Source organism: Selaginella moellendorffii, unplaced genomic scaffold (assembly GCF_000143415.4).
Source record: "Selaginella moellendorffii unplaced genomic scaffold, v1.0 SELMOscaffold_41, whole genome shotgun sequence".
In the NCBI taxonomy this organism is placed as follows: Eukaryota; Viridiplantae; Streptophyta; class Lycopodiopsida; order Selaginellales; family Selaginellaceae; genus Selaginella; species Selaginella moellendorffii.
The window spans coordinates 1,131,689-1,143,677 of NW_003314302.1; the positions used below are offsets into that span (position 1 = coordinate 1,131,689).

General features: G+C 44.3%; 3 protein-coding genes across 3 annotated transcripts; 1 reads left to right on the top strand and 2 right to left on the bottom strand.

The window, feature by feature from the left end:
• Positions 1–6,578: 6,578 nt before the first annotated feature.
• On the bottom strand, positions 6,579–8,204 carry LOC112349659 (pentatricopeptide repeat-containing protein At4g02750-like). The gene has a single exon (XM_024684465.1). It carries the CDS (start codon positions 8,202–8,204, stop codon positions 6,579–6,581), a length of 1,626 nt encoding a protein of 541 aa, XP_024540233.1.
• Positions 8,205–8,263: 59 nt separating this feature from the next.
• Positions 8,264–9,098, bottom strand: LOC9635135 (protein HVA22). The gene is made up of 5 exons (XM_024684547.1): positions 9,004–9,098; positions 8,924–8,950; positions 8,742–8,864; positions 8,429–8,687; positions 8,264–8,372 (listed from the first exon to the last, which is right to left on the bottom strand). Exons 1-5 carry the CDS (start codon positions 9,084–9,086, stop codon positions 8,289–8,291), a joined length of 576 nt encoding a protein of 191 aa, XP_024540315.1. The 5' UTR covers positions 9,087–9,098; the 3' UTR covers positions 8,264–8,288.
• Positions 9,099–10,128: 1,030 nt separating this feature from the next.
• Positions 10,129–11,530, top strand: LOC9635136 (DNA-3-methyladenine glycosylase 1). The gene is made up of 4 exons (XM_002979445.2): positions 10,129–10,696; positions 10,754–10,811; positions 10,866–10,949; positions 11,012–11,530. Exons 1-4 carry the CDS (start codon positions 10,210–10,212, stop codon positions 11,433–11,435), a joined length of 1,053 nt encoding a protein of 350 aa, XP_002979491.2. The 5' UTR covers positions 10,129–10,209; the 3' UTR covers positions 11,436–11,530.
• Positions 11,531–11,989: the final 459 nt, after the last annotated feature.

Sequence of the window (11,989 nt, forward strand, 5' to 3'; positions counted from 1 at the left end):
TTTAGTCGATTACAACTTGGTATCGGAACTGTTCCTTAGTCTGACTTTTATTGGTGCTCAAGTATATCACCATTAATGTTGGCATTGGAAGGTCCTAGGAGTGGGCCTATCCTTGAGGAGTAGCATGTCGAGAGGACATGGCTCTCCACTTAAGTTCATGCGTGAACTTGGGCACGATGTGGTGGATAGAAAAGGGCCAATAATAGAACGACTTTGGGATCTTGGGAACAGTATAAAGTTTCCTCAGAGAGTTGAGGATGTGATCCAGATGAGCGTTTGACGCAGCAAACGGGCTAACGTAGTTGTGGTAAACAACTATAATTGGGATCACGGGAAAGATGTAGACTCCAAAATAATAAAGGAGTCACAAAATTACCCTCATATAGTTGAGGCCGGTGCTCATAACTTTGAGACCGGAATTGATGACCATGGGAGGTCAAATATAGGAGAGGACACAAATCCTCGAAATGGTAGCTGAGGTTACCCTTGATAAATGCTGGAACAACCCAAGGAGTTGGGGATGTACTTAGAGGATGAGTTGGTATTCTCATCACATGGACAAGTGGTCCTAAGAGGCAAAAGGTTGCCCCAAGAGAACAAATCAAGTGTCGGAGTAACACTTGCAAAGATGGTCCTTGTGAGTAGGACCTGAATACAAGAAGTTGTATTCCAGTGAGCTGGCACCTCAAAGGTAGGACCTCATGGGTCATCGGATGACAAAGTCCAAAAAGCTGGATGACTCCAATAGAGTCAAGGAATAATCCTAAAGGATTGATGGAAGCATTTGGACTGAGGTGTGTGGTACCCCACGAAGGATGGGGGGGATCATAGGATCCAAGGATGACAACAGAGGGTATCTCATCGATGGCAAAATGTGCCATGCTAAAGTCGTGGGAAGGGTGTTCCCAAAAGAAAACAACTTTGAAACAAAGTTGTGTGTGACCTCTATAGTGCAGTGCTAATGGATGGTTGGCATGAAAAGAGTGGTAATGGGCTTGGCAAAGACGTAGACACAAAAAAGAAGTGTCATAGAGGTAGGCTCGTGGAGCCGATGGTGTGGAGACACCAAATGTGCCAAGGTGTGATACCTTGAGGCTATGTTGGTGGGTTCATGAGAACCCCTTGCCAAAGGAATCCCAATGGAAATGGGAATAGCATAGCCTAAGTTACAGAGCATGCGGTTGGAGTGTGGTGACCCAGATAATGATGGAGGTGTGGAAGCACCAGTAATGAGTTGTAGGACTTGACAACTATGAGGCAACTAAGAAAGAGGTGCAAAATAATTGGTTAAACGGGTAGAAGGTAGCTACCCAAGCCTTCTTAATGGCATAAGGAAGTTGGATATACCCTTACGGGGGATAAGTTGTTTGTTGCGATATAGTAAGTCAATGTCATGAAAGGAAATACTCATTGTCAAGGAAGCCGTCATTGGGACACCCGAACACTCTAGAACACCAGGAGGTGGTGTTTGATGTCGCGAGGGCAATAGATAAGGCCCAAGGGACTAAGTCCCTAGCGAATGATGGATAGAAGGTGCTATCCAAATGTCCAAGGTGTCGGAGACAGGAGAAGACTATCTACTCGAATTGGACAAAGCCAAAAATGGAATTTTGGCAAGGCTAGCGATGGGCATGTAAAGGCCCATAAGCAACAACGTAATCTCGGTGTGTGGGATTATAGGGTGAGCATACCTAGATTGAGGAACCACTCCCTAGGCTATCGGGTAGGTTCATCCCTAAAAATACTTGCTAAGGCATGATAGAAAGTGCAAAGCTATCCTCCTGGTCTGGAGGAGAATGACCGAAGGAAAGGTGTGAAGCCAAAAGCAAGAAGTAAGGGGATAGAACCGAACCATAGGAATCGAAGGGCATAACTAAGGTTGGTTATGCCAGCTGGGAGTGGAGAATCAAGTGGGGGCTCGAGGGTGTTGTCGCTAGCAACCATGATGCCATGGAGAGTCTAAAATATGGAATTGTCCATGTTAGATTATATGGTAATTGGAAAGCTTGCAAAAAGGGAAGCCTTAGCAGCTAAGGGACAGAGTTCCTTCAAGGTTCCCAAAGACGATTCTAGATAGCTTAGTACCTAGAAGGGCCAAGTGTAAATGGTTCATAGAACGCGTGAAACCAGAGTGGCGCAGCAGAAGCGTGGTCTTGAAGCTTGCCATGAGGCAAGGCTATCAAGGTTCAGGAAGTAGTTCCCGAGTGTTCAAAAAGAGGGCTTTGAACGAAAGTTGATGGTCAAGGACTTTCACACTTCAGGAACCATGTTACATTGGTCGGAGGACTTGCCAAGCAAGATTGGCAAGTCGGGGGAACAAATACCCTAGTTGAAGGTGATAACTTCAAAAGGGTGGGCCATGGGGCCAAACATGGAGGAGTCCATGCATGATCACAGATGTGTCAAGTGAGAGGACTTGGCAGTGTGGAGGAACTAGGTTCCTAAGCTGTGATCTATAGCGTGCTTTGAGTATAAGTTGGTGCATCGGCATGGGGAGTCACGCCAGGCATCCTAGGTGATGCCATCCGTAGATGCATATACGGAGGTTGGGTTTGAGTCCCGACCCTCTAGTGCTTGGGTTCGAGTCCCAAATCACTAGGGCGTGGTGATGGTTTGGAATATGAGGACACTCATATTTCAGTGGTCATGGACTCTCAGTGAGGAGACTGGTTTGGGCACACCGCCAAGCGAGGGATGCCTCGGAATTGTGATGCACGGTTAGATTGCTTAGAGTGAAAGCTCGGCATATCTAACTTGAACACTTTGGTGTGAAAGGCACCAAGGACGTGGTGAATGAGATAGGGACACCCATTCTCAGTTGCTATGGATCCTTGGCCGGAAGGGCTAGCTTGGGCGCACCGCTAAGTGTGAGGGATGCCCCCGGGGTCATAGTCAACAACTTAGTAAGGTTTGGAAGACCTAATTCCTATTGGTAGACCTATTAAGGGGTCAAGATGAGATCACTAGGTGATCTTATGGCTAAACAAGAACAAAATCTTTGTTTGGGTTAAGGAATATGATTCCTAGTTCAAAGTGTTGATTTGAACTATTGATAAAGGTGTGGCTTGGTCAAGGTGACTAAGTGGGAAGGACACCTAAGGGAAATGAACTACTACAATACAATGGTATTATGAGTTCAAGAAAATAGTCTCCAGAGACAGGCCCATGGGTGGGTCACAAGGTTGGGTTAGGAAGAGAGCCTAGAACAGTTGGGGAGACTTACTAGGGGTGAACACCCTAGTCTGGGCAAAGCAGATCCTTTGCTATGGAACCAAGAGAATACCTCCAGGAGGGAGGTAATGATCCTATGTTGCTTGGTGCAACAATCCAAAGATAGGAGCAAAAGACGAGTGCCCAAGGTAGGGCCATGGAATCCATTGGAAAGAATCCAAGTGGCAAAGTTAGCCAAGGAACACTAATGTGTTTGATGCTAACGGATTGCGGAAAAAGAAGTGGACTTCCAAGGATGGATTCCCAAGTGCTCCAATTTGGCAAAGGAAAGGCTCCAAGTGAGGGAGCAACTAAGTAGCCAAAAGATAGAGCCGTGGACAGCCCTAGCACAAATAATGATCAATGGAACGTAATGCCAATGGTGGCACAAAAATAGAAAAGAGGATGAGGGTGCCCTCGAGTAGAGAACTTCCTAGGAGGGGAAGTGGAGTTGCACAAAATGTGCAAGGCAAGGTGTCGGAGACACCTAGGAAATTGACTCCAAAAAGTCAAGAGTAAACGTTCCAAAGTACGAAGGTAGATCAATGGAATCTGTGACTACTCAAGAATGAGTAGTGGAATTGAGTTAGAGAGGGTGTCTCTAACGAGTTTAGTGAGAACTGAACCAATAAAAAGGAGCAAACCACCCAGGTGGTCAAGTGAGTCTCTAAGTTGGAGAGACTATCCTCCTTAGAGGATGGGCAAGGCATGGTGAGCCTTTGGTGTCGAACCATTGACGAATATGGAGAAGGCATGGTGAGCCTTCAATGTCAAACCATTGACAAATATTGGCTAGGGGCCAAGGATGGAAATGGTAACACATGTGGGTGCTACTTTATAAAATGGTTTACTGTTCAATGAGGACATCGAACTTCGTCTATGGGTGGTGGAGTTGTGAGACACAAAATCCCTAGGCCCCAAAGTGGAGCCGGAAGGGTGCCACGTGGTAGTGGCCGAAGCGAAAGCCCAAACGAGTGTAACACATTTGGACTAAAAGCTCTGACTTGGAAGGTCGAGAGCGGGAGTGGAACTCCCAACAAAGTGCTCAAGGAGTGAGCACGAAGCGAGCAATAAGCAAGGCTCCAAAAAGGGACCCAAAAAGGACCAACACATGACACGTGGAAGTGTCCGAGATGGAGTCCGAGGCGGACCCTAGTTGGAGTCCGAGATGGACCCGAAGTGGAGTCCGACATGGAGTCCGAAGTGAAGTCCGAGATAGAGTCCGATATGGAGTCCGAGATGGACCCGAAGTGGAGTCCGAGATGGAGTTCGATATGGAGTCCGAGATGGACCCGAAGTGGAGTCCAAGATGGAGTCCGAGATGGACCCGACATGGAGTCCGAGATGGAGTCCGAGATGGAGTCCAAGGTGGACCGAAACGGAGTCCGAGATGGACCCGAGATGGAGTCCGAGATGGACCAAGACGGAGTCCAAGATGGAGTCCAAGATGGACCAAGACGGAGTCCGAGATGGAGTCCGAGATGGAGTCCGAGAAGGACCAGAGATGGAGTCCGAGGTCGAGATCGAGACCGGGACCGAGACCGAGACCGAGACCGGGACCGGGACCGAGACCGAGACCGAGGCCAAGGCTGAGACCGAGCCCGAGTCCGAGTCCGAGTCCGAGTCCAAGTCCGAGTCCGAGTCCGAGTCCGAGTCCGAGTCTGAGTCCGAGTCCGAGTCCGAGTCCGAGTCCGAGTTCGAGTCTGAGAGGGTGAAAGCCCAAAGCGTTCGTCTCCCAGACCCTGGGGGGTTTGGTGAGCTCCAAAAGTATAGTAGGGGGAGGACTGCAGTGGAGCTAGTTTGGCCAGAAAGGGGGAGCACACGTGGAGCACTTGGACCAGGTGCAAGTGTTGAGTGGCATGGATGCCATTCTTGGGGCTAACAAGTCCCAAGTCCTGAATTGGACTGATGGAGGTTGTGAATGAGACTCCTCCAAGTGGTCGGAGGTGTGGTTAAGTGACTAAAGTAGAATGGAAAATTTAGTCGTTTACACTTTTATATCGAGATAATACATATATAAGAAGCGGCTCACCACTTGAATGAAGTTGTAGATCACATATACATATTGTGTTTCCTCCGAGGAAGCAATTAAATTCCAAATTCCAGAGTCTAGAATGCTATATAATTTGCATGTAGCTAAAAATTCCCTTTACAAACCCATATTTTAAAAATAAACATTCTAAAATTGAGTACCTCCTACAATCCCACAAGGCACTTGGCTAGAAGTCTATGTTTGAATGCCTGGATTTAGCCACAAAGAAGGTTTAAGAAGCAAAGAAGCCAAGTGCTAATACCTACTAAAATAGTAAAAGGGACTTTGAAAATTTAATGGCTAATTGAAGTCTTTTTGCACATCTATTCCTCAAGCAATAAAGCATTTTATTAGAATAGACCAAGTACCTAAAGCACTAAGCTATACAAGGCACTCAAATCCTAGAAAGGAAAGTGATTAAATTCTACTCTATCAAGATAAAAATAAACCTGGTTCACTACTCTCTTCACCCATCTTTACATCACCTAGAACTTTGCTGTTGCAAAGAGATATCGTTTGGTGATGATGTGGTTAAAGAAATAACCCTTTTACCATCCCCCAATCCCCAAGTTGCATTTTAAGCACATAGCCTCCTCTTCCACATGGCTCCAATGCCATCGCCAGCCCTGCCACTTGCGATCCCCTCTCCTTGTCCCTACTAGTCAGTGGCAAGCTTGCTTCTCCACAAACCTTGGAGCTCATGGGCATCCATCTGGGCAGTGCCTCCTCTCCTGCTTCCCTTGGAAACTTTGTGGCTGGGAAGAGCTGTGGTAAAAGGAGAGTTTTTTTTATCCCTCCCGGGCTATGCAAACAGAAAAATGTCACTCACACCTCCTCCCCTGCCCCAGGCCATGCTACACACCCACTGGCCAGCCCAAACCTTGCAAAAATATTTCAGAAGGACATGTGGTAAGAACCGAGATTTACTGGGTTACCTAGTGCCAACTGGCCAAATCCAGGAGCCCACAAAGTTTGGCAATTACTCCTTATAGTAGTAGATTAAGTATTATTTTATTTCAATTTTGTCCTTTATTATTATATTACTATTAGATATTTTAAAATATTAGTCCTCAACTAGCTTTCATACATGGCAAATCCAATCTAGAAACTCTTATTAGAAGAACATTATAAAACATACTCAAGGCATTTGGATATATCTAAAAATTGCAAACAAGCAAAATTAATCTAAAATAAGTTTGAAGAAACTATTTTCATATCAGATATGCTAATCTATCAAACAAACCAAAACGTAGGTATTTCTAGCAATTTTAACAAAGTAAGTATTTTAAATAAAAGTCAATAAAAATATTTAAAATATATAATCAGATGAGCCACCTTAACACTTGTCAGGAGCTATGCCTCTATTCAAGCTATTGGAGAGCAATACATAAGACACGCCTTGAGATGGATCTATCTTCGAGATGTGCTGTGCCGCTCGCCGTGCCCTTCCCAGATCCTTGTGTGTCTCAGACGCACTGAGAAGACTCGACCAGGTTGCAACATCGGGCAAGAAAGGCATCGTGTGGAGAAGCTCCTCTGCCTCATGCAAGCAATTTGATCGCCCAAGAACATCAACAATGCACGAGAAGTGCTCCACCCATGGTGCAAGATTGTAATCTGCCACCATGGATTGGAAGCACCACTGCGAGATTTCAACCAGGCCCGAGTGGCTACACCCGTTGAGAATGGAGATGAACGCGTTCTCATCGCACTTGATCCCCTCCACCGCCATAGCCGCGAGCGTTTGCATCGCCTCGCAGCAATGCCCAGCGTGGGCATATGCCGCGAGCATCACAGTCCATGCCACAGCATCGCGATTAGACATGCGATCAAAAATATATTTCGATAGCTCTACTTCGCCTGCATGTGCGTAGCCTGAGAGCATAGCAGTAAGCGCTACTAGATCAATCTCTGGCATCCTCAAAAAGAGAGCTTTTGAACTTTCTAAATGCCCGGAATGGGCAAATGCTACAAGAAGTGAAGTTAGACACTTGAGTGTGTGTTGAGGCATTTTGTTCAGCGTCTCAATGCTTTTCTCCATTAGCCCTAAATCGAAATAGCAGTTGACGAGTCCCGTCCACGTCACAATATCTCTTTGTTTCATTCCATCAAACGCAACCTTTGCTGCACCAACTTGCCCGTTGTACGCAAATGCCACGATCATGGCATTCCACGTCACCACATTTCGCTGCGGAATCCTGGAGAAAATCTCCACCGCTTGCTCCTGCTGGCCATTCTGGGAGAATGCTAGAATCATGGCCGTCCATGAGAAGACAGTCCTTTCCGGCATCCCATGGAACATGACCCTCGCCTCTTCCAGATTCCCTACCAGAATGAGTCCGGCTATGGCGGCATTCCATGACGGGGAATCCCAGCCGGGCATTCGATGGAAGACGTCCATGGAGGCTTTGATCTGGTCCGTCGATCCCGCCATCCCAGCCAAGATCGACGTCCAGGAAACAAGGTCGCGTTCCGGCATGGAATCAAACAGGCTCTTGGCTTGGAAAAGATGCCCAGCTTGGGCATGTGCCGTGACGATGCTCGACCAAGATCGGACGGTCGTGCTGGGCATTTTTATGAAAATGTTGGCTGCCTCATCACAGAATCCATGCTGTGTGTACGTGGCGCTCAGGGCATTCCATGAAATCTCGTTTCTCTGTGGCATTTCAATGAAGATTTTTCGAGCTTCCTGGAGATACCCATTGTGGGTATAAGCCGTGAGGAGCGTGTTCCACGCGTAGAGATTTGGAAATGGGAGGGTGGCGAAAACTTTCTGGGCGTCGCAGACGCTGCCACACTTTCCATACATATCTATGATCCCGCACGCTAGAAAACTGTTGGTTTTGAGATCGCTGGCTGCAAGAATTTGGGAGTGGACTCTTTTGCCAGTGGGAAGATCTCGAGCTTTGGTGACGCGTTTTAGCAAATCTGAATAGAAATCCACGTGTGGATTTCGTCCCATGGATCCCTACCAATAGACCCATCACACGTCTTGAAGATAACTATGAAATCTGGAGTAAATTATCATAAAACCAAACTTTGCAATTTAAAAGCCTCCTCGTTTCTGGAGGTAAATCCTCACAACATTCCTTGGCGTCTTGGGCTTGTTTTTAATCGCACCTTTGACAGCCTGCACAAAACTTATGTTTTATCTCCGAGATATCTTTTTTCTTTTTGGTAGCTTACCACTTGCATCAACTTTTCAAATGTGTCCTGACCATTGTTCTCGATGAATTTTATTGCAGCTTCTTGGGTTCTTGGCTTCATCATGTCCAGTGTGGCTTGCTCCAAATTCTCCCATCTCACTTCATCCTTAAGCTCTTCGCCTAAACGATTTCTTCCACAAATGTGTTTGAGATAAATGAATCTTGCGCCTTGGAAAGGAGGGAACAATAGCCAGCAACAAGCTACAAACTTTATCATTTCTAGCAATGGGACTGGCAACCTTGGAAAATAAAAATTCAAAAGATAAACGAAATGTTATAAAGCTTGCTCGTACCAGGGAAAGTTTAGAATGAGCACTGTTTGCACAAAACTTAGAGATGAGTACAAGGACCAATACGTGAGCCATGGATGATCGTCTTCTTGGAAAGGGCTCTCAAGTGCTTGAAGAGAAGCATACCTGAATGCATCAAAGCAATCACTCAAAGCAATGTTTTTGAGAGGACTCGTTCAACTTACGCAGGATAAACTAGAGTGATGGAGGGCCTGATCTTGACAATAAAGTTAGATAAGCTATATGTGCACCAGATTTGGAATACCTGACTAGCGGTTGAAGTTGTGTCAAGAACATTCCAATGAAGCTCATGATCTTGGTTGTGCTGGCTCTCCTCCTGCAACACATCGCTTTGCTCAACAAGACACTGAAAGGTTGAAAGAAATGAATTGGATAGCATCTTGCGTCTGGACAATACTTAGCTTCAAAGTACCAAGGAGTGCTATTTGTGTTTGGTATTATTAATAATATTAATTCTTATATTATTTGGTTTTACTTTAGCGATAGGTGTCCCTTTCTAGCCTTCTAAATATTCCCTGATTTTGTAAAACTATTTTTGGCTGGCCACCCAAAACAGCAACGCAACAAGCAGGTGGAGTGTCACTGTTTCTGGAAGAGTTCTTCTCTCAAGCAATTAATTCCTGCCAAAGGGCATCTCACTTCAGCGACACTTCCAAACATTTGCAAAATCACCAGAGATATCTTCTCACTTCTATGTTAGTTGAGAGATGATTGATTGAGGCCTTTGGCTTGTGAAGAGAAAAATAAAATAAACATTCTGGCTTCCATGTGCATCATGTTCAGCTTGCCAGGAGGTACTTTAGTTACACCTACTAGAGGAAAAAAAGAGAAGCCAACTAGAATATCTTATAATAGTGTGCAATATCTATGGTTTTTGTTGAGTTGTTCCTTTCCTCCATGATCCATTTCTAACGAATCTTTTTCTTAAAAACACTATTACAGAAGAATAATATTGATAAATTAATTTCATTGCATATCTTCCAAGTCACACCATAAAAAAAGACTGTTTTTTTCTCTTAAGGCTGTAGAATGGCAGGCTCACACCAAGAAATGGATCCCACGCAAACCCTGCACTTGCCAATCCCAGAAAGCATCATACAAAGTGTTTCCTTCACGCTCAAAAAATTGTCATGCTGGTTTTGGATTGAAATTCTTTTGGAGTGACTAATTAGGATAACTTCTGCCAATTGCCACATGCATGCCTGTCATGGAAGCTTTGATCCCTTCAGCCTAAACATCAGAAAGAATAAATGTAGGCTAGATAGAAACTTTAAGAAAGAAAAACAAAGAAGAAGGATTTCCAACGGGCTATTCCAGTTATTTAAGCCACACATTCACACACACACACCTAGGTATTGAGCAAGAAGTTTTCTTTCTAGCAGCTTACTAGCATTGATCTGTTCTCTGGTTGTTTTGGAAAGGTTTCTTTCTTCCAAGTTTTTCTCCTCCAATGGCTCAGCAGAAGAGGCCTGCGCTCTGGAGAACACAGCCCAAAGTGATCACGTCTCCAAGAACAGCTTCTTTTTCTTCTTTTTCTTCTTCTTCTTCTTCTTCTTCTTCTTCTTCTTCTCCAGCTCTCAAAAGGCCTCCGATGCTACTGCTCAAAAAGTCCGACCACATCTTGTCCGAGAACATCGTTCCCAAGAGTCCGGAGCAGGATCAAGCCGGAGGATCATTGTTCAATAAAATCAAGAGCTCGCCCAAGAAGAAGAAGGCGAAGAAACTCTCGCCCACGAGTCCAACCATCAGTATCCTCGTCGAGAGGCAGCATTTCGTGGATAGAGCTCCATCTTTGCGGGAATTGCAAGAACAAAGAAAGGCAAAGATATCACACTATGGTCGACGTATCGGCTCCGCCAAGTCCGTTCCGGAAAAGCCCCTCTTCTCTCCAACGCCAGCTTCGAAGAAGAGATGTGGATGGATCACTCCACAGAGCGGTACGAATCTCTCAAAGCATATTTTCCTCCCAAGTAACAAGTTTCTTTTGTGTGAAGATCCAGTCAATGTTGCTTACCATGACCATGAATGGGGAGTTCCTGTTCATAATGATAAGTAAGAACCATTTTGTCTATTTTTTAAAATGTGACTTATTTAAATTGCTTCCAGGCTGCTGTTTGAGCTGCTCACACTTGCTAGTGCACAATCTGAGCTTAGTTGGTCTGGTATATTGGCAAAACGTGATCTCTACAGGTAGAAATCAAACTATATGTTAATATTGTATTTTAGTATTAAATTTGATCTATTCTTTGTAGAACTGCATTCTCCGGGTTTGATCCATCAATCCTTTCAACTTACGATGCAGCACGGATAGCAGAAACCCGATCAAGTGTTGACATTCTCCAGCAAGATGGCAAAGTGGAGAGTGTGATCGAGAATGCAAGGAGGGTTCTCCAAATCTCCCATGAGTTTGGCAGCTTTGATCAATACATATGGAGCTTTGTAAACAACAAGCCAATTGTAACAAGCTTTCGGATGTCGTCCCAAGTTCCCATCAAGAGCTCAAGGTCAGAGGTAATGAGCAAAGATTTAATCCAGAAAGGATTCCGAGGTGTGGCTCCAGCGATTGTCTACTCTTTCATGCAAGCATCTGGGCTGACAAATGATCATATTGTGCATTGCTTTCGCCACAAAGAAGTTCATTCACACCACTCCAACTCAATGCTACACTCAATTTGACCTTTAAGAAAGACATACTCTTTAACTTAATATTGACATGTTGGGTATGTAAGATTTTCTAGTATATTCAATATTGTATATTATATAAAACAAATGTGAATCATATAATGATTTGGCTAGTATTTGCAGCTGTTATAATCACTTTTTAGTTTAGAGAGAAACATTCTTTAAAATGAATTCAGCTTGTTATTCTCAAGCCATATGAGCTTTTGATGATGGTAGGTATCTAAAAGCATTATAGCTTGAGGGAGCATTTTTTTTTCACTTTGCATTTTAAAAATAAACCTTTAAAACATAATTGAATTCTTGTCATATAATTGGATAAGGGATTTTTATCTTGTGAATGTATTATTTATATTATATATTGCTAAGGATAATATGGATTAAAAATATTTGAACATATTTACCCCCAGCAGAAGTGTGATTTGCTAGTCTTTTTAAAACTATTTTATTATAAATTACGTCATTTAGAACACCATGTCAGTGTAAGTAAGTTTTTTTTTGACAAAAGATTTAGTCACAATAATGCATTTAATTAGAGTGTACTTAATTAG

Coding starts and splice junctions, on each gene's coding strand:
- LOC112349659 (XM_024684465.1), bottom strand. CDS start 8,204: ATGGGACGAAATCCACACGTGGATTTCTATTCAGATTTGCTAAAACGC.
- LOC9635135 (XM_024684547.1), bottom strand. CDS start 9,086: ATGTGTTGCAGGAGGAGAGCCAGCACAACCAAGATCATGAGCTTCATT. Junction 8,951..9,003: donor CAACTTCAACCGCTAGTCAG/GTATTCCAAATC, acceptor TGTCAAGATCAG/GCCCTCCATCACTCTAGTTT. Junction 8,373..8,428: donor TTGAAAAGTTGATGCAAGTG/GTAAGCTACCAA, acceptor AGTTTTGTGCAG/GCTGTCAAAGGTGCGATTAA.
- LOC9635136 (XM_002979445.2), top strand. CDS start 10,210: ATGGCTCAGCAGAAGAGGCCTGCGCTCTGGAGAACACAGCCCAAAGTG. Junction 10,697..10,753: donor ATGGATCACTCCACAGAGCG/GTACGAATCTCT, acceptor TTTTGTGTGAAG/ATCCAGTCAATGTTGCTTAC. Junction 10,950..11,011: donor GCAAAACGTGATCTCTACAG/GTAGAAATCAAA, acceptor TATTCTTTGTAG/AACTGCATTCTCCGGGTTTG.